The 25,224-nt window shown below is 45.4% G+C and overlaps 1 protein-coding gene across 1 annotated transcript in view; it reads right to left on the bottom strand.

Moving 5' to 3' along the window:
• The window catches only part of LOC144511929 (E3 ubiquitin-protein ligase znrf2-like), a 201,320-nt gene that overhangs the window by 58,629 nt on the left and 117,467 nt on the right, over nucleotides 1-25,224 (bottom strand). Inside the window, exon 2 of the mRNA XM_078242401.1 lies at nucleotides 14,344-14,439. Within this exon, the coding sequence (XP_078098527.1) occupies nucleotides 14,344-14,439 (96 nt within the window). The remainder of the gene's footprint in view (nucleotides 1-14,343; nucleotides 14,440-25,224) is intronic.

Below are 25,224 nucleotides of genomic sequence, written 5' to 3'. Positions count from 1 at the left end.
TAATGACCTGATAATTACTCTCCCGGGATTTCTTGTCTTGGAGATTAACCTCAAGACCTGGAGCCATGATGTGGAGATGCCGGCATTGGACTGGGGTGGGCACAGTAAGAAGTCTCACAACACCAGGTTAAAGTCCAACAGGTTTATTTGGAATCACGAGCTTTCGGAGCGCTGCTCCTTCATCAGGTGAGTGAGCCACTCACCTGATGAAGGAGCAGCGCTCCAAAAGCTCGTGATTCCAAATAAACCTGTTGGACTTTAACTTGGTGTTGTGAGACTTCTCAAGTCCTGGAGATCTTAGGGTTGGCAACCCTTATTTTCAGGTAGACATTGAAAAAAAATCCAAAGAAGAAATAAAAAGAGTCGGGGACTTCCACTCAGTTTCCAGGACAATTAGTTATCCCTCAGTCAATATCACTAAAACATATAATTTGGTCATTATCACATGGCTGTGGGATCTTGCTCTGCCTACATTGGCTGCCATATTTCCTAAGTACAAAAGTGTCTTCACACTTCACAAAGTATATCATTGGGATGTGAAAGGCACTATATAAATGCAATTTCTTGCTTTAAGATGCTATTCTGAAGGATTACAATATTGGAGAGAATCAGAAATTACGTTCACATTCCAAATAAAGAAAAGAGCTTACGTTTCATTCCCAATGGTCATACAATAGTCTTTCCCCTTAGACCTCATTGTTTACAAACAAAAGCATTGGCCTTCAGTTGCTAGGCTCACCGATTCCTTGCTGCAAAGACCTTCACTGTTCACAAGGGATGAACTATTTCTCTGGTGCCATCCCTTATTGATGGCAACCTGAACAACAACACAGCAAACACCATCTGATTGGCAACGGCACACAACCAGTAACCAGGTTACGAGAGCTTCGAACTCGTGTCAAAAACACACATGCACACACCCAAGAGCCACGAAAAGGTGTTCCAAAACTACCACAGTTATGCTTGCCAGAAAGGAAGCTGTATGAGCCAGACAAAATTAATCTGCTAGGTTTGTTTTACGATTTAACCTCAATTAAACCTTCTCTTAATGCTTCGCAAATTCTAGAGATAGCCCTAACATCATTCGGGTACAATTTTGTCTTTTAAAAAGCGTTTAGACAGTTACATGGGTAAGGTGGGTATGGAGGGATATGGGCCAAATGCGGGCAATTGGGACTAGCTTAGGGGTTTAAAAAAAAGGGCGGCATGGACAAGTTGGGCCAAAGGGCTGTTTCCATGCTGTAAACCTCCATGACTCTATCATTCTATTGAATCCTCGCTGCAACCTTTCCATTGTCTTAGAATCATAGAATCCCTACAGTGCATTAGGAGGCCATTCAGCCCATCAAGTCTGCACCGACTCTCCAAAACAGCATCCCATCCAGGTCCTCCCTCCACTCTAAAAAGTTAAAACGTTTATTTATTAGTCACAAATAAGGCTTACATTAACACTGCAATGAAGTTAATGTGAAATTCCCCTAGTTGCCACACTCCAGCGCCTGTTCGGATCAATGCATCTAACTAGCACGTTTTCAGACTGTGGGAGGAAACCGGAGCCCTCGAAGGAAATCCACACAGACACAGGGAGAACGTACAGACTCCGCACAGACAGTGACCCAAGCTGGGAATCGAACCCGGGTCCCTGGCGCTGTGAGGCAGCAGTGCTAACCATTGGGCCACTGTGTCTATCCCCGTAACCCCACACATTTACCATGGCCAATCCATCTAACCTGCACAGCTTTGGACTGGGATTTATAAAGACATCGGAGAGGGTGCAAAAGGGATCTACAAAGATAGCAACAGAATTGCGAAATTACCCCATCAGGAAAGGATGAACAGGCTGGGTCTCTTCTTTTCCCCCTTGAATACAGAAGACTGAGTGGTGACCCAATAGATGCCTTTAAATTCATGACAGATTTCAATGAAGGTGGAGAATGTTTCCAATGAGACCATCAATACAGGATAGTCACCTAGAAATGAAATAGAGAATTCGGAAGTAATACCTTAACCTGTAAGAATGTGGAACTTGGAAGTTGAGGCAAGTGGTATCGATGCATTTTCAGGAGAGACTGGATAAGCATAAGAAGAGAATAACAAATTCAGTAATAAGAGTTGGACAGGAACAATGGGAAGAGGATCAAGTAGAACAAAACCCCCTACATCAACTGGTTGGGTCAAATGCCCTGTTTTGGAGCAATATATTTTATGTAATTCTTTATGCCATAGGATCAGGTAAGTAATAAAATAATGTAAAGCATCAACACCAACGGCAATTTTGTATACATTGTGCTGACTAATAGATCACAAGGTACTTCCACAGTGTCACAATGAACCAGGCCCTTACATAGAAACATAGAAGATAGGAGCAGGAGGAGGCCATTTGGCCTTTCAAGCTTGCTCCGCCATTCATTAAGATCATAACCGATCATCCAACTCAATAGCCTAATCCTGCTTTCTCTCCATAACCTTTGATCCCATTCGCCCCAAGTGCTATATCCAGCCGCCTCTTGAATACATTCAATATTTTGGCATCAACTACTTCCAGTGGTAATGAATTCCACAGGTTCACTACTCTTTGGGTGAAGAAATGTCTCCTCACCTCCATCCTAAATGGTGTACCCTGGATCCTCAGACTGTGACTCCTAGTTCTGGACTCCCCCCACCATCGGGAATATCCTCCCTGCATCTACCCTGTCTAGTCCTGTTAGAATTTTATAAATCTCTATGAGATCCCCCCCTATTCGTCTGAACTCCAGTGAAAACAATCCTAACCTAGTCAATCTCTCCTAATACATCAGTCCCGCCATCCCCGGAATCAGCCTGGTCAACCTTCGCTGCACTCCCTCAAGAGGAAGAACATCCTTCCTCAGAAAAGGAGACCAAAACTGCACACAATATTCTAGGTGTGACCTCACCACCTTTCTTTCCAAATATTCTGTTCAGGGCCAGAATCAAAATCAAACCTACCTTTCTCTCTCGGATTCTGACCAACCTCCTGTGCTTTTCCAGATCCATAGGAGTTTACAAAAGTACATTCAGCCCATCGAGTCTGTGCTGGCACTTTGCGAAGCCAATCTAGAACTAATTGTTTTTTAAAATTCATTTGTGGGACATGGGCGTCGCTGGCTGGCCATCATTTATTGCGCATCCCTAGTTGCCTGAGGGTAGTTGAGAGTCAACCACATTGCTGTGGTTCTGGAGTCACATGGAGGCAGACCGGGTAAGGACAGCAGATTTCTTTCCCTGAAGGACATTAGTGAACCAGATGGGTTTTTCTGACAATCGACAATGGTCATCAATAGATTCTTAATCCAGATATTTTTAATTGAATTCAAATTCTACCTCCTGCCAAGACGGGATTCAAACCTGGGTCCCCAGAGTCTCCATTAGCTGAGTTTCTGGATAAATATTTCAGTGATAAAAATACTAGGCCATCACCTTCCCTTGAATATATAAACACAAAATAGGGAGGGAGGGGTGGTAGAATTGGACAAAGGGAATGTAAATGAGCTTGCAGAAGGCTGAGAAGGCGCTGAAAGTGTCCATTGAGTGATCAGAATGCATTAATGGCAAAACAAAGGTACAGCTTGGTAAAGGACTGCCTGAGGAATGTGGCAGTTGGCCTGAGAGGGGACGGCGGGGGGGAGGGGGGAGGGGCCGGGGGGGGGGGGGGGGGGGGTGTTGGAAAGAAAGAGAGCGATAAAATGGAGAATGAGACAAAATAAAATGAAATAAAATAAATGGGAATGGGGTGAAGGGGAGAATTCATGCTCTGAAGTGATTGAACTCAATGTTCAGTCTGTCGAAGAGCAGTACTTCTTCTGGGAAGGAATTCGTAGAAAAGTGGCAGAACTAATTGTGCTGCCCTGCTCTCTCCCCAGTGACCTGTGTGCCTCCTTCACTTTGTGTTTGTAACTTTTAAAGGAAATATGGATAGTGGTCTCTGTCTCACCCACTCCCTGTGGTAAAAGCAATCCACGCTCCAGCAATCCTCTGCTTGAAGAAACGTCTCCAAATTTCTCTTCAGTTCCTTAGGGACGCTGTTTGAACTGCTCACTGACACCCTGCTCACTGACACCCTGACCAAAGGAAATAATCTTTGCATCTTCTTCACATCATTAAAACTGACTTTACCTTAAAGATCTGGAATAAATCTCTTGTTAGCCTTTGCTGCTCTGGTGGAAATACACTTGGCATCTCAAGTCTTTCCTCCTGACTAAAAATGACCATCCCTGGGAAATCCACAATGTGCTTTCCATGGATTTAATTTCCTTATTATAATGGGGTGCCAAAAAGCACAACAATAGCCTAGCTATTGATCGTGTCATTATTTGTTCTCTGTTGTGTTCTTTGCGGCCCTTTGTAAAACCCTTCAGATTTTCAGTTTCAGCCTCTTCTTGCCTTTGGACACCAATTCAGTGAAATCTGAAGCATTTGCCCACAGTGAAAGAACATTTATTGGCAACCAACAGAACTCGCGCAGTATAACGCACAACATCTAAAGCTTACGTTCCATGGGTGGAAAGAAGCTTTCCACAAAAAGTCTGTCTTTTGCATGAGTACATATGATCAGAGAAGATAACTGGCACTCACAGTGAAGTATACCAGCCGGCCAGATACCCAAGTACACCAGCTGGAAATCTTACGAAATATAGTTTAGTTTAATTAGTGGTGTCACAAGTAGGTCTACATTAACATTGCAATGAAGTTACTGTGAAAATCCTCGAGTCGCCACACTCTGGTGCCTGTTCAGGTACACTGAGGGAGAACTTGGCACGGCCAATGCACCTAACCAGCACGTCTTTCGGACTGTGGGAGGAAACCGGAGCACCCGGAGGAAACACTCGCAGAGACGGGGAGAATGTGCAGACTCTGCACAGTCACCGAATGCCAGAATTGAACCTGGGACCCTGGCACTGTGAGGCAGCAGTGCTAACCATTGTGATATATACAGACGAGCAGGCGGGGGGGGGGGGGGGGGGAACTCTAGCTCCAGACCCAGGAGAGGGAGTGCATGAGGTGCCCTTGGGAGACCTGGGCTCAACATGCAGCTTTTGCCTTTGTTTCTACTGATAGTGCAGCCTCTCTCTATTTCAAGTGGCTGCCTCAAGTCTTGTGTCTGTGTGGATTTTGTACATTCTCCCCGTGTCTGCATGGGTTTCCTCCGGGTGCTCCGGTTTCCTCCCACAATCCAAATATGTGCATGTTAGGTGGATTGGCCATGCTAAATTGCCCCTTAGTGTCAGGCGGACTAGCTAGGGTAAATGCATGGGGTTAAGGGGATGGGACCTGAGTGGGATTGTGGGTCGGTGCAGACTCGATGGGCCGAATGGCCTCCTTCTGCACTGTCGGATTCTATTCTATATATTTTCCTTCCTGTAGTCTCTCATGCAAAAGAACCACCACCAAAGCAGTTCTCCTCATTTGAACTTCCCTAAAGCAGCTTATTGCATTTGCAGCTTTTTTCTCATTCTACTTTATTGGGCTGAAGTTTTTCTTTATTTAATTGCCTTGCTTTTTGTTTTTATTACTGATTCCTCCTCCCCCCACCCCCCCCCCCCCCCCCCCCCCCGCCCCCCCCCCCCCCCCCACTCCCAGTAAGGGATTAATGAGAGTTTTGGAGAATAGCTGTTTGCTGCCAGAGGTTTTCTCACACTCACTCTGTACCCTGCTGCTGGTGAGCATTGCGCCCAATTCTTGGAGCCACCCTCAGCCCTGACAGACCCTCCGTCCCTGGGCCAGATCCATCCGGGGCGGCACGGTAGCACAGTGGTTAGCACTGCTGTTTCACAGCTCCAGGGACCTGGGTTCGATTCCTGGCTTGGGTCGCTGTCTGTGTGGAGTTTGCACATTCTCCTCGTGTCTGCGTGGGTGTCCTCCAGGTGCTCCGGTTTCCTCCCACAGTCCAAAGTTGTGCGGGTTAGGTTGATTGGCCATGCTAAAATTGCCCCTTAGTGCTTTGGGATGCATAGATTAGATGGATTAGCAGGTAAAATATGTAGGGATATGGGGGTAGAGCCTGGGTGGGATTGTGGTCGGTGCAGACTCGATGGGCCGAATGGCCTCTTTTTGTGCTGTAGGGTTTCTATGAGCTGCAAACCCTGATACACTGCTTGGCGGCTGCCAGGGTGGCAGATCTGCTTGCTTTACAAACGGTCTGTTGAGCTGGCCATTGGTATGGACAGTAAGAAGTTTAACAACACCAGGTTAAAGTCCAACAGGTTTATTTGGTAGCAAAAGCCACACAAGCTTTCGGAGCTCCAAGCCCCTTCTTCAGGTGAGCCACCCTCAGCCCTGAGGGTGTCTGCGTGGGTTTCCTCTGAATTTGTTTGGGAAGATTGCACCCCGTATTGATGAAGGGGTCAGTGACACACATTTATATTTCCGAGGAATATACAGAGTAAGCAGATCATGACATCAATCAGCAAGTAACATCGATCTGATACCCTAAATCTAAATTTTGTTTCAAATGAAATGTTCCCAATTTCAATTTGTCTCTTTCTGTTCTCTGAAGTTTCAGTCCAATCAGTTTCTTAGATACAGTTGTTTAAAAAAAGATTCCTACAGCACAATCACTTCGCATTTAAATTGAACCACACGAGCTTGGTACACGTCATGGATGAATAAAAATTACACACAGTTGAAATACGTGGGGGCTATGGTTGAGCAAGAACTTAAAAGAAAGAAAATTGATTGGTGAATTCTGGAAGGGGGAACATAACATGCATGATTAAAGGCGAGGGCTAAACTGGGGACAATAAGGGGCCCGGAAACAGAAGCTCCATGATTTATCTCCCCTTGTCTTTACCTTAGCTCACCCAAGGCTCTTGACAGAAGCCGACATTGGAGGACAAAAAAATGTAGCAGGTGTGGCAGTTCATGACAGTGAGATAAAAGCAATTTTTAGCACCGATACAAGATTATAATTGTGAGGAAATGGTATAGATAATCCAAAAAAATCATGAGTAAAAGTGAAGAGATACAGAGGAATTATTTCATAAGCCATGTCCTAAGTTTAGGTAGCTTTCAGGTTATTTTTCCCAGCAGTAATAAAGCTGTTGAGTTGAGTTCCTTGCGGAGGTGACTGGATTTGGAGCAGATGCTGTTTTTTTATTACTTGCTCAACCCTTCTCTTACTTTTGTGTCCAAGTGTATTTTGTAAAGGTTTTAAATGGCGACAACCTTGTATTTATACTGTGCCTTTCACAGCTTCATAAAAGTGCTTTTGAGTTACCGAGGTACTTCAGTATGTTGTTATGTAGGGAATTCTGAAATTCAATTTGTTGCACTTAGCAAGAGTCACAAACAAGAAAGGACCAGGCGCTGGGGGTGAAATTTGAGTTTTGGATGTTACGAGGCCCCTTAAGGTTCCAAAATGGAGTTCACGGTACATGCACAGACTTCTGATACAAAGTGAGTTGGATACCATGGGCACGATCTTCCCTGCCCGCTGCACCAATCAGCCAGCGCAGTGGGCCTGGAAAATTGCGTGCAAGGCTGAAAATACAGCGCAAACTAGTTTGGTGCCGAACGCCATCTTCCCGGCCCTGTTTTGCCAACGGGATTGGCTTTACATGACACTATCGTGTCCCGCATGGCTCCCGGAATCTTCCCCCCTTGTGGGCGAGAGGTCTCGCTAATGAGAATTGCTCATGGTCCCCACCAGCTCTCGGGTGGCGGGGTCATGGCCAAGCAGTGCCCATTAGGCATTGCCAGCCTGGCAGTGTCCACTGTGCACCCTGGCAGTGACCACCGGGTACCATAAATGTGCCAGCGGCAGTGCCAAATGGTGGGGCCGGCGCAAAACTGCCAAAAGAAATTGACAGAGTATGGGAAGATGGCACAGGGTGGCTCGCCGAAAAAACTGGGCTGGAACTTTCCATCCGTTTATGCTCCGCCTTCACTGCGAGCGTGGACGGAGAATTTGGCGCTCAGTCAAATCCCCCTTCACTGCAGAAAATCCCACCGGTGTGGATAGCCGGAAAATTCCACCCTTGGAGCGAAACACTCTGGTTTTCAGACTTTTATGAATTTGTTTGGGAAGATTGCGCCCCGTATTGATGAAGGGGTCAGTGACACACATTTATATTTCCGAGGAATATACAGAGTAAGCAGATCATGGCATCAATCAGCAAGTAACATCGATCTGATGCCCTAAATCTAAATTTTGTTTCAAATGAAATGTTCCCAATTTCAATTTGTCTCTTTCTGTTATCTGAAGTTTCAGTCCAACCAGTTTCTTAGATACAGTTGTTTAAAAAAAGATTCCTACAGCACAATCGCTTCACATTTAAATTGAACCACACGAGCTTGGTACACGTCATGGATGAATAAAAATTACACACAGTTGAAATACGTGGGGGCTATGGTTGAGCAAGAACTTAAAAGAAAGAAAATTGATTGGTGAATTCTGGAAGGGGGAACATAGCATGCATGATTAAAGGCGAGGGCTAAACTGGGGACAATAAGGGGCCCGGAAACAGGAACTCCATGATTTATCTCCCCTTGTCTTTACCTTAGCTCACCCAACGAAGAACGAAGATTGCATCTTGCCTAAGCTCAGGGTGCTCTAAAGTGCTTCGAGACTTTGAGGGTTAACTGAAGATGGCGGGTTGTGTAAAGCTATATTGCATTCATAGAATCCATGGAATCCCTACAGTGCAGAAGGAGGCCATTCAACCCATCGAGCTACACCGATCACAATCCCATCCAGGCCCTATTCCCATAACCCCCTGCGTTTACACTGTCAATCCCCCTGACACTAGGGTCAATTTAGCATGGCAAATCAACCTAACCTGCAAATCTTTGCAGGAGGAAACTGGAGGAAACCCACGCTAGACATGGGGAGAACGTGCAAACTCCCCACAGACAGTGACCCAAGGCCGGAATTGAACCAGCTCCGTGGCGCTTTGAGGCAGCAGTGCTAACCATTGTGCCACCATGCCGCCCTCTTGGCTTTAGAAGGTCGTGTGCTTAAAATACGAAAGGGGTTCTAAAGGTTCGTTGCAGAGAAACAATTTCCTCTGGTGGGGAATCGGGACAAAAGGTCGGAATTAGAGCAACGTCATTCGGGACTGAAATAAGGAACTGATTGCTTCAGACAAAGAGTATTGGAAACCCGGAACTCTCTCCCACAAGCGGAGCGGCTACAGGACGTCAACTGTAATGTTCCTGACTGGGATTGATTTCCCCTTACCTGAACAAAAGCTAAGGAAATGGAGGAAAGTCAGAGAAATTGCTTCCATGTATAAATCAGTCTGTACCAAACAGAATTGTGAATTTCAGAACCTATGAGTAGTGACATGAACGAACAGTTGGAAATAAATGCCATCCATATCTTTTGAAAGCTATTTTAAAAATCTTGCAGGACATGCACACACACACACACACACACAAACACACACACGCACAGAAACACAGATGCAAACAGACACGTGTGTGCACACATGCATATGCATACACACACATGCACACACACGTGCACAGACACATGTGCACATGGACACACAGAGACACGCACACACAAACATGCATATACACACACGCACAGATACACACAGACACATATGTGCACATACGTGCATATGCATGCACACACACATGCATGTGCACATATATGCACACACACACAGACATATGCATGGACAAACATGCATACACAGACACACACACACATACACACACGCGATGACAAGTAAAGTACATTGGATCCTCAGGTGAGACATCATCTGTAAAGCAGATGAAAGGTCACAGACCTGAAACAATTGACTCTGTTTCTCTCTCCACAGACCAGCTGAGTATTTCCAGCATTTTCTGTTTTTGTATCACCAAAACACACCATTTAATTCAAAATTCTCAACCTGTGTTTGGAAGCAGGAAAATCGAAGAGCATTGACTTCATCCTGCCTGGAGAGAGCAATTTTGAACTGTGCAACATAAGGAGAGTAACACTGACAACTTGCCCATCCCTGGTGAGAGCAATGTGAAGTCGAGCATCAAGAGTAGCACACCAGAAGCCAAGTGGCACTAAATAGGGGTGTCTTGGTTAAAGTAACCCTGTTTTTACAGCACCTTGGCATTAATGTACTTAAAGGCCTTATGGATAAGAGATATTACAAACACATTCACGTCCAGATACAAATCTCCTGAGAACACTGCTTGTACTGAAATACTGCACTCGATAAAGGGGAATGCGTGAAGGGCTAAATAAGCTTTTTAAAAAATATATATAATTAGATTGGAAAGCAGCTGATGTTGCATCAACTCCAACAACAGTTTGCTTCCTGAATCTAACAACTACTTTCTTTGTTGACATCATTTAAATGGAATCAACAAATGGAGGGAAAAGCATTTTTCAAAGCCTTTTTCTACAGACAAAGTTCCTATTTGAATGTGTACTTAAATAAAGATGATTACCCTTACCATTACTGGGGGTGCTGACTGATCAAAGGCATTAACAGGATTAATGTCACCAGTCTTATGAAGGAAGATTTTAGTAAGTGACAATTTGTGAAATAAAGGAGGCTACACTTTAACTTCCAGAGCTGGGCGGTGGGGCGTGGGAGGGGTGCATTGGGTTGAGTGGTCGCTTCACTGCGAGTGACACCAAGCAGGTTCAGCCCATTGTAAGACTGAGCCTCATTTGTTGATGCTTGTTGATCCCCTGACCAATGGGAACAATCCTTGTAAAAGGCAAGTGCAGGGAATGAATACCGATCGGGGGGGAAATGAATGGGGAGCGGGTGAGGGGGGAGTCCCAGGGCAGGGATTAGCTTTTGTTCTAGACAAAACTTCTGCCCTCCCTGGTCCACCAGCAAATTTAAACAAAAACATTTAACTTACCGCTGGCCTTTCTGCAGCTCCAGACAGGTTTTGCCTGATGTTCAGGCTTTAGGTTAAAATGGCGAATCGGTTTTGGTTACTGTTCTGCAAAGAGGACCCCAGCACTTTGGGTTGGGTGTCCTTGTCACCTGCAACTTAGAAGTGCAGTCAGCCAGATCTTGGTGGGAAAGGAGTGGGTAAGTCCACCATTCCACTTAGATGCAACACAGTGGTTATTACTGTTGCCTCAAAGCGCCAGGGGCCCGGGTTCAATTCCCGACTTGGGTCGCTGTCTGTGTGGAGTCTGCACATTGCCTGTGTGGGTTTCCTCCGAAGGCTCCAGTTTCCTCCCACAGTCTGAAAGACGTGCTGGTTAGATACATTGGCCATGCTAAATTCTCCCTCAGTGTACCCGAACAGGCGCCGGAGTGTGGCGACTAGGGGATTTTCATAGTAACTTCATTGCAGTGTTAATGTAAGCCTACTTATGACAAATAAATAAAATAATAATAAATAAAATAACTGTATCCTTGCCTGCTATCAGTAAGGCTGGGGATGTTAAGTTGAGTCCCATGTACAAAAGGAGGTTCCGACGATTCTAGCTGCCTGAACGCTGCATGCTTGGATATCGTTTATGGAAAATTAGAATTCCCATGGTCCAATTTTTCCATTTCCTTTGTCAACGGTGACACTAACAGATTAGAGATTGTGGTATCCTGGATACAGTAGCAAGGTGAGAGCTGGTTTGATGAGGGGAAACGTCAGCTGGTGATAAATTCACAAGATGCAAGCATGTCGTTATAAAAACAGTGAATGGAAACACCACTGGAAAAAAATGCAGCAATTTATGGACGAGAGAGAATCCAGGATGACGAGAAAGCTGATTTAACAAACAACTAAATAAGCGACTCAGTGGGAAAAATATCCTTCATGAAGATCAGGTAAATACGCACTGTGACCAAAAAGAAAACATTGGGAAAATGAGAAAAAGTATCCAAGGAAGAGATAAATAGACAAAAGTCAGAGAAGAATAGAATCATAGAATCCCTACAGTGCAGGAGGAGGCCCATCGAGTCTGCACCGACCACAATCCCACCCAGCCCTATCCCTGCAATCCCACATATGTACTCCACTAATCCCTCTAAACTATACATCTCAGGACACTAAGGGGCAATTTAGCATGGCCAATCCACCTAACATGCATATCTTGGGACTGTGGGAGGGAACTGGAGCACCCCAGGCAGACATGGGGAGAATGTGCAAACTCCACAGTGACCCAAGCTGGGAATCGAACCCAGGTCCCTGGAGGTGTGAGGCAGCAGCGCTAACCACTGTGCCACCGCACCGCCCATACAAAATGGATGGAATTGACCCCCATTGAACACACACCAACCCTAACCTCCCCCCCACCGCGGTGAAGGCAGTCTGCCATTGGCTTGCGATGAGATCTTCTGATCCTACCGCTGTCAACGGGGTTTTCCCATTGTTTGCACTCTCCGCAGCCGGGAAACCCACCAGGGAGAGGGGGCTCTGCATGGCAGGACTGGAAGATCCCAGCAGCAGGAATGGCTGGAAAATTTCAGCCAGACTGTGGAAGGTAAACAATAAGACAGGCTGGGAAGGAAGCTGACCAATGATTACAGACAAAACTGACCTCTATCCATGAGCAATGCCAGAGGAGGTAAGCCAGCACCCAGCTGGTCAACAGTGTTTAAACATTGTATGTATATGTTGATGTATTTTCTTCCCATTGAATGAATGCAACCAAATCTAACTGAAAAGGTGTCTTGATGCAACAATGCTGTATTCGGTTATGCTGAAGGAACTGGGAACTTTTTTTCCAGGCCTCCAGTGCCCACAATTTCCCTGAGAAAAGTGCCAGGCCACAATCAGTCACTCCAGCACTGGAGAAATGTCTTCTCAACAAGTAGGCGCCACTTTATTTCTTGTCTCAATGGAGCCACATGTTGGGCTGTCACTGCACAAATTTCATGCTGTGAAGAGGGGAAGCCATCCAAAACCTCCACACAACCCGAGCAAATCTGTGCCATCCCGGGCAAACCCCAGTTCTGACAGCACCCGGAGGGACATTGGCACAGCATGTCTCCCTGACCAGGGGTTCAACAGCCCAGACAATGGCTAAATGCTGGAGGAATAAACACCTCTAGAGAAAATAGAATGAATAACCTCCAAGCCTGACAGTCCTTTATCAATTAACAAAACTATGACTGATGTGGTCAGTTAATTGGGACCCAACAACTGAGAAACCCGTTGATAATTACAGTAACAGCGACTAAACTGCTTAAATAAATTGCAGCTTGTAGGATTAATTCTTTCATCAGTGCAACCCTATATTTAGATTTGAACAAAATATACTCTGCAATGGTATTACCCTATATTTCAGCAGTTTGAACTGCTCTCTATTATCTTCTGGGCTACAGCTGGCTGACAGATGGCGTGTATGTACATGGAAATTAAAATAAAATGATAGTCATTCTCTGTCCAAAACCATCTTATTATTTCGGGGAGTCGAAAAGAAAATCACCACTAGCTGAATCATCACCACAATCTCATTAATATGAAGCACTCTCTGAATAATTAGTTCAGAACTGGCAACATTTTAATTTCATCCTGACTGGCTCTGTCACACTGTTTATGGCGACGTCGTAGAATTCCCACAGTGCAGGAGAGGCCATTCGGCCCATCAAGCTTGCACCGACAACAATCCCACCCAGGCCCTATCCCCGTAACCCCACGTATTTACCCTGCTAATCTCCCAACCCTAACAGTCAATTTAGCACCTAACATGGGACTGTGGGAGGAAACTGGAGCACTCGGAGGAAGCCCACGCAGACACGGGGAGACACGGGCAAACTCCACGCTGTCACCCGAAGCCGGAATTGAACCTGGATCCCTGGCGCTGTGAGGCAGCAGTGCTAACCACTGTGCCACCGTGCTGCCTGGGCATTCTTGACCCTCTTTCAGAATGGTGCCTTTGCTTAGCTTTGATGTGTATCTGGACGAACTGTATCAATGATGTGGACATGCTGGCGTTGGACTGGGGTAAACACAGTAAGAGTTTTAACAACACCAGGTTAAGGTCCAACAGGTTTATTTGGTAGCAAATACCATTAGCGTTCGGAGCGCTGCTCCTTCGTCAGATGGAGTGGAAATTTGCCGAAGGAGCAGCGCTCCGAAAGCTAATGGTATTTGCTACCAAATAAACCGGTTGGACTTTAACCTGGTGTTGTTAAAACTGGAACTGTATCAAAACAGGGGCAATTTAAAAAACCTGTTCATCCCAGTCCACAAAACATCTGGTCCTGAGGAGCAAATCAACAAGATCTCTCCATTGGTGAGAAGGCCACAGTACAAAGGTCAAACTGCATTGATGTCTGAACAGGCTACTCACTGTAGTATGCATAAGTGATAGTGTAAAGTGGTACTTTAGTTACACATTTAAGATTGCAATGGCCTGTACAAATTGAGGTTCCACACATTCAGTCCAATGAGACTCCTTACCATTATAGGTCACTCTTGGTTTAGTCAGACACATCACAAGGTGCAAATCCATTTCATCCGCAGAAACAAATTTGGAACACACAGGGCACTTGAAACCTGGTTTAGGGAGAGAGAAAAAAATTAAACTTGATACGAATTTAGATCAACACAGGAAGTTTTAATTTGATGCACAAGCACTCTCAACAGGCGATTATGACGCACCAAAGTACAGACGAAGCCGAGGGACAACTTCCCAACTGGCATTTGCCCAACTGAAGTTTTAAGTTTATTAATTATTGTCACAAGTAGGCTTACATTAACACTGCAGTGAAGTTACTGTGAAAATCCCCTTGTCGCCACACTCCGGCACCTGTTCGGGTACACTGAGGGAGAATTTAGCACGGCCAATGCACCTAACCAGCACGTCTTTCGGACTGTAGGAGGAAACCGGAGCACCCGGAGGAAACCCACGCAAACACGGGGAGAATGTGCAGACTCCACACAGCCAGTAACCCAAGCTGGGAATTGAACCCGGGTTCCTGGCGCCGTGAGTCAGCAGTGCTAACCACTGTGCTACCGTGTTGCCCTAGGTAACCCTTTGCTCAAGGCAGTACAAGCTGCCTTGTACCACATCATCAACGCTTTTCAAAAGAATTGCTCCATTTAGAAAAAAATACGTTCTGATAGATTTAATGAACTGAGATTAACTGTATATTACTTGGAGGCAATAATTCACTGCTGTTCTAATAAAGCAGTCAACAGTTATGAGACTGCATTGCAATTTTATTTTCTAATCACAGTCAGGGAAATTGAAACAAAACACTTATAACATCGTCACAGAGCTTTAGTGAGCATTTTTCCTGCAGGTCTCATTAAACTGCAACAAAAGGAGAAAATGCTGGAAAATCTCAGCAGGTCTGACAGGTTTCGAGTCTGCAAGAAAGTCAGAGCTGAGAACCGAGGCCAGGCAACCCATGAAGTCAAATACATTGGACAGCTCTACCAATAACTATCCCACACTTTAGTGGGTGGGTAGAATAGATTGTTTTCTGCCTTCATGATAATTACATCTGGTAAAGCAGCCCTTATTCATCATTAACTGCGCTAAAACACAATGCGTCAAGAGTACATGGCAACATGATGCAAATGGCAAAGCCTTTGAAGATTCTTCCCTTAAGCAAACAAAGCTTACCCAATCAAAACTTCCAAAAGACAATGCTCCTTGGACTCAAAAGGTTTGTTACCAACTTTTCAACCAATTTGTTAATAGCTAACTGAAGTGTATTTCCATGTCTCCTGATCTATATCTATAATCCAAACCACAGTAAGAAGTCGCACAACACCAGGTTAAAGTCCAACAGGTTTAGTTGGAATCACGAGCTTTTGGTGTCTCTCACCTGATGAAGGAGCAGCGCTCCGAAAGCTCGTGATTCCAAATAAATCTGTCGGACTTTAACCTGGTGTTGTGAGACTTCTTACTGTTCCCACCCCAATCCAACACCAGCATCTCCACATCATGGTTATCCAAACCAGATTAACACTGGGCTACACTAAAATAATTCAAGATACTGCAGATACTGGAATCAGAAACGAAAACAGAAAATGCTGGAAAAACTCAGCAAGTCTGTCAGCATCTATGGAGAGGGAAAACGGAGCTAACATTTCGAGTCCATGTGACTTCTTCAGAGCCGAAGAGAGGTAAAAATGTGACGTGACTTGGCTACACTAAGTGCACAGAAAATTGACAATCATCACTGCTTAAAATCGAATGACTTAAATATTCCAATTTTACTTCAATGAATCCAGTATGTTTCATGTTAATAAAGGAAATGTAAAATCTTCCACCCTTATAAATACACGTGACAATATTTATAATGGAAACTGCTATGTAAACATGTCATGCTGCAATAGAGAGAGGCTGCAATGCCATCACCAACAAAATTATGACCAGTAGGTTATAGAATCCCTATAGTACTGAAGGAGGCTATTCGGCCCATCAAGTCTGCATCGACCATAATCCCACCCAGGCCCTAATCCCGTAACCCCACATATTTACCCTGCTAATCCCCCTGACACTAGGGTCAATTTAGCATGGTCAATCAACCTAACCCGCACATCTTTGGACTGTGGGAGGAAACCGGAGCACCCAGAGGAAACCCACGCAGACACGGGGAGAACGCAAACTCCATACAGACAGTGACCCGAGTTGAACCCGGGTCCCTGGCGCTGTGAGGCAGCAGTGCTAACCACTGTGCCACCGTGCCGTACAGGAGGGTAACAAGTTTACATAGGCAATTGGCATGATAAGTATGGGCACAGGAATTTAGAGTAGAAATAAAGGGAAAAGACTTTAAATGAGGATTGAATTATATTTATAAATCCTAATCAAATTATTTCTCCCTGCCCTCACACCGCCACAATGGTCTTAATTCCCTGTATGTGATGCCAAAAGGCATCAACTAGAATGCTGTAATTTATATTATGCATTTTTCCATTAAAGAAAGTTCTGTCATTTTGCCAAGGCCACTTCAGAAGAGAACGAGTTGAGCAGAACAGATTCATGTGACAGAGAGCACATTTCTCAAAGTAAGGCTGCCAGATGAAAGCACAACTCAGTTAATGATAAAGTGAGCATTCTTGTAAGTCAAAGCACTAAAGCAATAGGGATACTTAAAGAACAAGAATATATTTAAGAGAAGCACCTACTGTGTGGTGCTATCCTTTACGAGTTGTCAGTATTGGCAGATTATTGTATTCAGCAACACTTGTATTCGAGTAAGGATAGATTTTCCAATCCTCTAATATACTTCACACATTGTGTTAACAAAAATTGTCTCTTAGTGTCGGAATGGCAGATTTGATGTGTCTCCCCCACTCTCTCTTCTAGTGACACTTCACTCAATTAAGAAAAGGAGGAAATCAGCCAAGCTTTCAATTTTGAATTACAACCCAGTGGAACAAGCTTGTTCTTGGCTCTGTGGCAGCATTCTGCCTCTTAGCCAGAAGGCCGTGGGTTCAAATCCACTTGGCAGATTTGAGTTTATAATCTAGGTTTACAGTGCAGCACTGAGGGAATACTGCACTCTCGGAGGGTTTGTCGTTTGGGAGAGTCATAAGACATAGGTCACGTCTGCCATTTCGGGTGGATGTAGAAGATCCCATGGACCATTTCTCAGAAGCGCAGGGGAATTTTCTCTGGTGTCGTGGCCAATATTTACCACCTCAACCAACACCACATCATACTGCTCATTTACTCATTGCTGTTAGTTCCCAGATTGGCTGTCGCATTTCCCTACATAACAACAGTGGCTACTCTTCAAAACGTACTTCATTGGGTATAAGTCACTTTGGAACATTCAGATGGTAAAAGGTACTCTATGCTGCAAGCTTATTCTTTCATTATAATTCACAAATGACACTGAATGAGTCATACAAGTCTCTCTCACAAATGGAACAGATGCACTTGCTATTCCCTTCGATCTTTCACATGACAACCAGAGAAGCCTTTGGCAGGGTACGATTAAAATCTACTCCTAACTATATTGCACTTTGAACATACCCAGATATCCCAAGATGCTTCATGGCAGCATGACCAGACATATAATGAAATGTGTTAGAACAGGTAGCCCTAAAAGACTTGTTCAAAGAGGTAGGATTTGAGGATTGGCTTAAGGAGGGAGAAGTAGAGAGCGAGAGAAATTGAGGGAGGGAGTTCCGAGACAGCTGACGGCCAATATCGGGCGATCAGGAAGCAAGAGAGCAGAATTAGTAGAAGGTAGAGATCGGAGAGGGTTGAAAGAAGTTAGATAGGGAGTGGGCAAGACTCTGGAAGGATTTGAAGACAGGATTTTAGGGACGGTTAGGTGGCACAGTGATTAGCAAGGGACCTGGGACCAACTCCTGGCTTGGGTCACTGTCTGTGCGGAGTTTGCACATTCTTCCTGTGTCTGCGTGAATTTCCTCCGGGTGCTCTGGTTTCCTCCCACAGGGGCAGCGCTCCGAAAGCTAGTGGCTTTTGCTCCCAAATAAACCTGTTGGACTTTAACCTGGCGTTGTGAGACTTCTTACTGTGTTCCTCCCACAGTCCAAAGATGTGCGGGTTAGGTGATTGGCCATGCTAAATTGACCCTAGTGTCAGGGGGACTAGCTAGGGTAAATACATGGGGCTATGGGTGGGATTGTGGTCGGTGCAGACTCATTGGGCCAAATGGCCTCCTTCTGCACTCTAGGATTCTATGAGGATGAAAATTTTAGCTGTGATGAGAGGGATTAAAAAATAACTTGCGTATTCCAGTTGCCTGATGATGCAGAGGCTTTTGTTTTGGGTTATATTGCAGACAACTATACAGTGGGGCTAAATGCAGCCAATGTCTGGATGGATGCCATCAACTGGCACTTGCTAAAAAGTCAGATCTAGCACAGGAATGCCTTGTTAGATTACTATTCTAATGCCCTGCCACCTTCAACCCTCTGTAAACTTAAGTGGATCAAAAAGTATGCTGCATGTATATCACACGAGGCCAGTTCACCCATCACCCCGTTCACGTAAACTGGCTCGAGGCAACACATCAATTTTATTTTCTCATCCATGTGTTCAAATCCATCCGTGGCCTAACCTCTCCCTGACTCATCCTTCAACCATCACCCCAGGGATGGAAGTGGAACAGTGGGTGGCTGCTTGAAGCATGTCCCCTTTCAAAGCAAAACCTGTGCTGCTTGGTTGTTTCTCTTCTACTCTGGTCTTGGCAAAGGAAACCAAACGTACCAAAGAGGTTGCGGTGGGGAAATTAGCACTCAAACCAAATATTAGCAATAACACTCCCTGCTCAAGTTTTGGTTAGGTCGAGCGAGGAGAAAATTACAAATCAAGCACAGATGTATCATTCTTGTCCACTTTTCAGTCTCCATCTGAATGTCACACAAGCCAATGTCCCGGCATACACAGAATTTAGTTTACACAGAAGCAAACCGCGCAGTAAAATTGGTGATGTTCCTAAATCTGGCTGAATTCCCATAATTAAAATCACATCTTTATTTTCCAGCCCACCCCCAGTTCACCTGATTTGCTTGGCTAGCGGATAATGATGCGTAGCCTACAACAGGATTGAAACTTTCAGTGGCTCCCATCATTTTTCAGTAATGGCTCCAGTGTTTCTCCTGGACAGTTGACAGTAGCTGCTAACTGCAGGCCAAAGTTCACCACTTCAACTATTCATTGCCCCCATTTCCAGGAACCGATATCCATAAGAGCAATTCCAACTCGTGCAAACCAACGTGTTAAGTTTCACACCGATTAGCCCCATTTCTCTGCGTTTCAAATGATAAATCTGTCGGTAAATTCTTTACCGCAGAGGCGCTGTAGAGGTTGTATCATTAAGTACATTCAAGGCTGAGATGGACAGATTTTTAATCAGTAAGGAAATCAAGGGTTACCAGGATAAGGCGGGAAAGCGGAGTTGAGGAGTATCATATCAGTTCAGTCATGATCTCAATGAATGGTGAGGCAGACTCGATGGGCAGAATGGCCTACTTCTGCTTCGAGTCTTATGGTCTTCATCTTGTCCATTAAAAATCCTTTGAGAACCATACAGTGCAGAAGGAGGCCATTTGGCCCATTGAGTCTGCACCGACTCTCCGAAAGAGCGTCTTACCCAGGCCCTCCCCCCTGCCCTATTCCCGTAACCCCGTACATTTAAAATGGCTAATCCTCCTAACCGCACATCGTTGGACTTTGGAAGAAACTGGACACTTGGAGAAAACAGTAAGAGTTTTAACAACACCAGGTTAAAGTCCAACAGGTTTATTTGGTAGCAAATGCCATTAGCTTTTGGAGCGCTGCTCCTTCGTCAGATGGAGTGGAAATCTGCTCTCAAACAGGGCACAGACACAAAATCAAGTTACAGAATACTAATTAGTATTCTGTAATTAGTAATCAGTATTCTGCAACTTGATTTTGTGTCTCTGTGCCCTGTTTGAGAGCAGATTTCCACTCCATCTGACGAAGGAGCAGCGCTCCGAAAGCTAATGGTATTTACTACCAAATAAACCTGTTGGACTTTAACCTGGTGTTGTTAAAACTCTTACTGTGTTCACCCCAGTCCAACGCCGGCATCTCCACATCATCACTTGGAGGAAACCCAGGAGGACATGGAGAGAACGTGCAAACTTCATACAGACAGTCACCCAAGGCCGGAATCAAACCCAGATCCCTGGCTCTGTGAGGCAGCAGTGTTAACCACTCAAAGAATCATAGAATCCTACAGTGCAGAAGGAGGCTATCCTGCCATCAAGTCTGCACTGACCACAATCCCACCCAGGCCCGATTCCCATAACCCCATGCATTTACCATAGCTAGTGCCCCTGGCACTAAAGGGCAATTTAGCATGGCCAATCCACCTAACCCGCACATCTTTGGACTGTGGGAGGAAACCGGAGCATCTGGAGGAAACCCACGCAGACACGGGGAGAATGTGCAAACCCCACACAGGCAGTGACTCAAGCCGGGAATCAAACCCAGATCCCTGGTGATATGAGGCAGCAGTGCTAACCACTGTGCCACCCCCAAATAGGTGTAAAAGATATCTTTCCTCCCAAAGTACAAAACTGAAAAGCGGAAGAAATCCAAGCCATCAAATCCTGTTTTATGTTTTGGAATATTAAGCATGGTAATTGTTTGAAGTCAGTTACCATAAATTCATGATATGTATTCCAGCTCATTGAACAGCAACTTGAGGGAGGATGCAGAAGAAGCGAGAGTCAGTGGAACAGGGAATTTTGAAATAGGTTAATGAGCTGAACCAAGTTCCATAAGAATGGGTGAAGCCTTTAGAGGATCCAAACACAACAACATTTCCAATTTTATATTTGAGTCGTCTTGGGGCCCACAAGAATTCTGCAGAAAAGTCATCATCGATTCCAAATGTTAATTCTGACAGAATATTCACCAAAAAAGTAAGGCCAGAATTATCTGGCCGTTTACACCGGCGGCTGCGCCAGTGAGGACAGGGAAATTGACGCTCTGCCAAATCACTGCAGCGGGACTGGAGAATCCCGACTATGAGCGAGGTTGGAGAATCCGGCCCTAAGTGTCGTAAAAGCGAGAATACCGGAGAATACCGAATACCAGCCAGTCAGGCACGCTTCAGACCACAATTGTCCCACACGCAGTTACTTTTTTTGAAGAGGGGTGAGTTACGCGCCGGTACTGGGGGTAGGGGAGGGGGCCTAAACACGCGAGTGAGCCTGGTTGCAGGGAGCTCGGGAACCATTTGCAAGGGCGCCCCGATCTCACAGTGCACTGGGAGAGCCCCTCCCTCTTTCCGCAACATTACATAAGAACATAAGACCTAGGAGCAGGAGTAGGCCATCTGGCCCCTCGAGCCTGCTCCGCCATTCAATAAGATCATGGCTGATCTTTTCATGGACTCAGTTCCACTTACCCGCCCGCTCACCACAACCCTCAATTCCTTTACCTTTCAAAAATTTATCTATCCTTGCCTTAAAAACATTCAATGAGGTAGCCTCAACTGCTTCACTGGGCAGGGAATTCCACAGATTCACAACCCTTTGTGTGAAAAAGTTCCTCCTCAACTCAATCCTAAATCTGCTTCCCTTTATTATGAGGCTATGCCCCCTCGTTCTAGTTTCACCCACCAGTGGAAACAATGTCCCTGCTTCTATCTTATCATAACAATGTCCCTTCATAATCTTATATATTTTTATAAGATCTCCCCTCATTTTGCTGAATTCCAATGAGTATAGCCCCAGTCTACTCAGTCTCTTCTCATAAGCCAACCCTCTCAACTCCGGAATCAACCTAGTGAATCTCCTCTGCACCCCTCCAGTGCCAGTATATCCTTTCTCAAGTAAGGAGACCAAAACTGTACACAGTACTCCAGGTGTGGCCTCACCAGCACCTTATACAGCTGCAACATAACCTCGTTGTTTTTAAACTCCATCCCTCTAGCAATAAATGACAAAATTCCATTTGCCTTCTTAATTCCTGCTGTACCTGCAAACCAACTCCCTCCCTTGTGCAGGAGATTCCTGCACAAGAACACCCAGGTCCTTCTGCACAGCAGCATGCTCCAATTTTTTACCATTTAAATAATAGGCCATTTTGCTGTTATTCCTACCAAAATAGATGACCTCACATTTACCAACATTGTAGTCCATCTGCCAGACCCTCGCCCACTCACTTAGATTATCTATATCCCTTTGCAGACTTTCAGCATCCTCTGCACACTTTGCTCTGCCACCCATCTTAGTGTTATCTGCAAATTTTGACACACTACACTTGGTCCCCAACTCCAAATCATCTGTGTAAATCGTAAACAATTGCGGTCCCAACACTGATCCCTGAGGCACACCACTAGTCACTGATCGCCAACCAGAAAAACACCCATTTACCCCCACTCTTTGCTTTCTGTTAGTTAACCAATGCTCTATCCATGCTAATACACTACCCGTAACACTGTGCAACTTTATCTTATGTAGCAGTCTTTGGTGTGGCACCTTGTCAAATGCCTTCTGGAAATCCAGATTCACCACATCCACAGGTTCCCCATTGTCCACTGCACATGTAATGTTCTCAAATAATTCCACCAAACATGACCTTCCCTTCATGAACCCATGCTGCTTCTTACCAATGGGACAATTTATAACCAGATGTCTTGCTATTTCTTCCTTAATGATAAATTCATGCATTTTCCCTACTACAGAAGTTAAGCTAACCGGCCTATAGTTACCTGCCTTTTGTCTACCTCCCTTTTTTAAACAGTGGTATCACATTTGCTGTTTTCCAATCTGCAGGAACTACCCCAGAGTCCAGCGAATTTTGGTAAATTATCACTAGTCCATTTGCTATTTCTCCCGCCATCTCTTTTAGTACCCTGGGATGCATTCCATCAGGACCATTGGGATCCATCCCCAATCAGAAGCATTGCTCCAAACCCTCTCAACACGGGTTGCCAGCATCATGGCATCCTTGACTCCAACATGCTCCCTGCATCATGCCCCACCATCATCCCCCTTCATGATCCATCCCTGCATAACCCCCCCCTCCCCCACTGCACAGCTCCTCCATCGTAGCCCCCACTCAAGCCCCTCCCCCGGTATAGCCCCCACTCAAACCCCACCCCCACTCTGGCCCCACCCCCTTGGCACTCTCCCTGGCAAAGTGGCAGTGTCAAACTGGCACTGCCAACCAGGGGCCTCAATGGCCTACCACCCCCCCCACCCCACCCCCCAGGGTGGCCATCGCGCATGGTCGCCGTTAGTGGGGTTAGGTACTGATTCGCGCCGCTGGAGAGGAGAGGTTAGAACATTCCGGAAGGGGGGGAGGATCGTTGCCAAACTCGCTAATGAGACAGAAATCAAGTCAATCTGGTGCTAATCCGCCAGGACAAACGCAAAGCATTTGCCACCAGGCGCGAAACCGATTTTTAGGCCTGCACGCTATTTTCCAGAATCGGCACGATCTCCATCAGGCGCGCAGAGGTCGAAAAATCGCCCCCTCCGTTTCACTCTGCATAGATGCTGCCAGACCTGCTGAGTACTTAGAAAAGAAACTAATAATATTGGTGGCACAAAGCAAGAATAGTGACTCTGCCAGATTTCTCATCACTGTTCTGAAACTGTAATTCAATTTAGTGAATTCGATAAGTCAAGATGGACAAACCACACTGTTTTTTGTAGGTTTACGCGATCTATTCAGTAAGGAGGTGTCAAGATTGTTCACTGAGATACCTCGTAAGAAATGTTCATCTTGGCTTGCAGATTGCGAAGGAATTAACTGTATTTATGAGTTGGCAGGGTTAATGCCCCAAGACATTTCACAGAAACATCAGGAAAAATAGATAACAAACCAAAAAAAACCGTCGCTGTGTGACCCGCGGCCAATTTAATCCAGTGAGGACAGGGATACTGGGTGAGCAGAACCTCATACAGGGATGGATAAGCACAAGAGTTCTGAATGAGTCGATTCATAGAAAATTGGAGGCTAGTCTGTCCAACATTGGACTAATTGAGTCTGGAGGTAAGAGTGACATGCGTGATGGATTCGGGAAGGGGTGGCCCGATGTATTGGTGGATGTTATGAAAGCGGAAGTTGCTGGTTTTGTGAGGGGGAAGGATGTGGGATTATTCGGGGTCAAATAGGGTGTGAAACAGGTCAAATTGAGTGCCATCAGCATACATGTGAAAGCTGACCTGACATCAGCAGAGGGAGTAATCAAGGGACATTCGGTAAATGAGGAGCAGAAGCTACCAAAGAGGGAAAGTCAGGTGACCCTGGCCTATACAAGATATCCAGATATGATCTAAGGAGATCCATCAAAGGTACCAAAAGACAGTACTGGGACCAAGCTAGAGTCCCAGGCTAGCCGACTATAGCAAGGTCTGCAAGACATAACAGCCTACAAGATGAAGGCATATAAAATTGCCATTTATATAATGTATTTCATAACCATCAAGGTGTTTGACAGTGATTTAACACCAGGATGTTGCCTGGTCTGGAGGATATTAGCTATGAGGAGAGGCTGGATAAACTCGCAGTTTGTTCTCACTGGAACGACGGAGGTTGAGGGGTGACCTGATAGAGGTTTACAAGATTAAGATTGGCATGGACAGAGTGGATAGTCAGGTGCTCTTTCCTAGAGTAGAAAAGTCAAGTACTCGGGGACATTGGTTCAAACTGCGTGGGGAAAGTTTAGAGATGTGCGGGGCAAGTTTTTTTTTACACAGAGGGTAGTGAATGGTCTGGAACGCGCTGCCCGGGGAGTTGGTGAGAGCAGGTACGATAGCACCATTTAAAGGGTAACTAGACGAATACATGAATAGGATGGGAATGGAAGGATCGGGACTCCGTAAGTGCATACGGTTTTAGTTTAGGCAGACATCATG

Source organism: Mustelus asterias, chromosome 2 (assembly GCF_964213995.1).
Source record: "Mustelus asterias chromosome 2, sMusAst1.hap1.1, whole genome shotgun sequence".
Lineage (NCBI taxonomy): Eukaryota > Metazoa > Chordata > Chondrichthyes > Carcharhiniformes > Triakidae > Mustelus > Mustelus asterias.
This window is presented reverse-complemented; position numbering and strand designations above follow the sequence as displayed.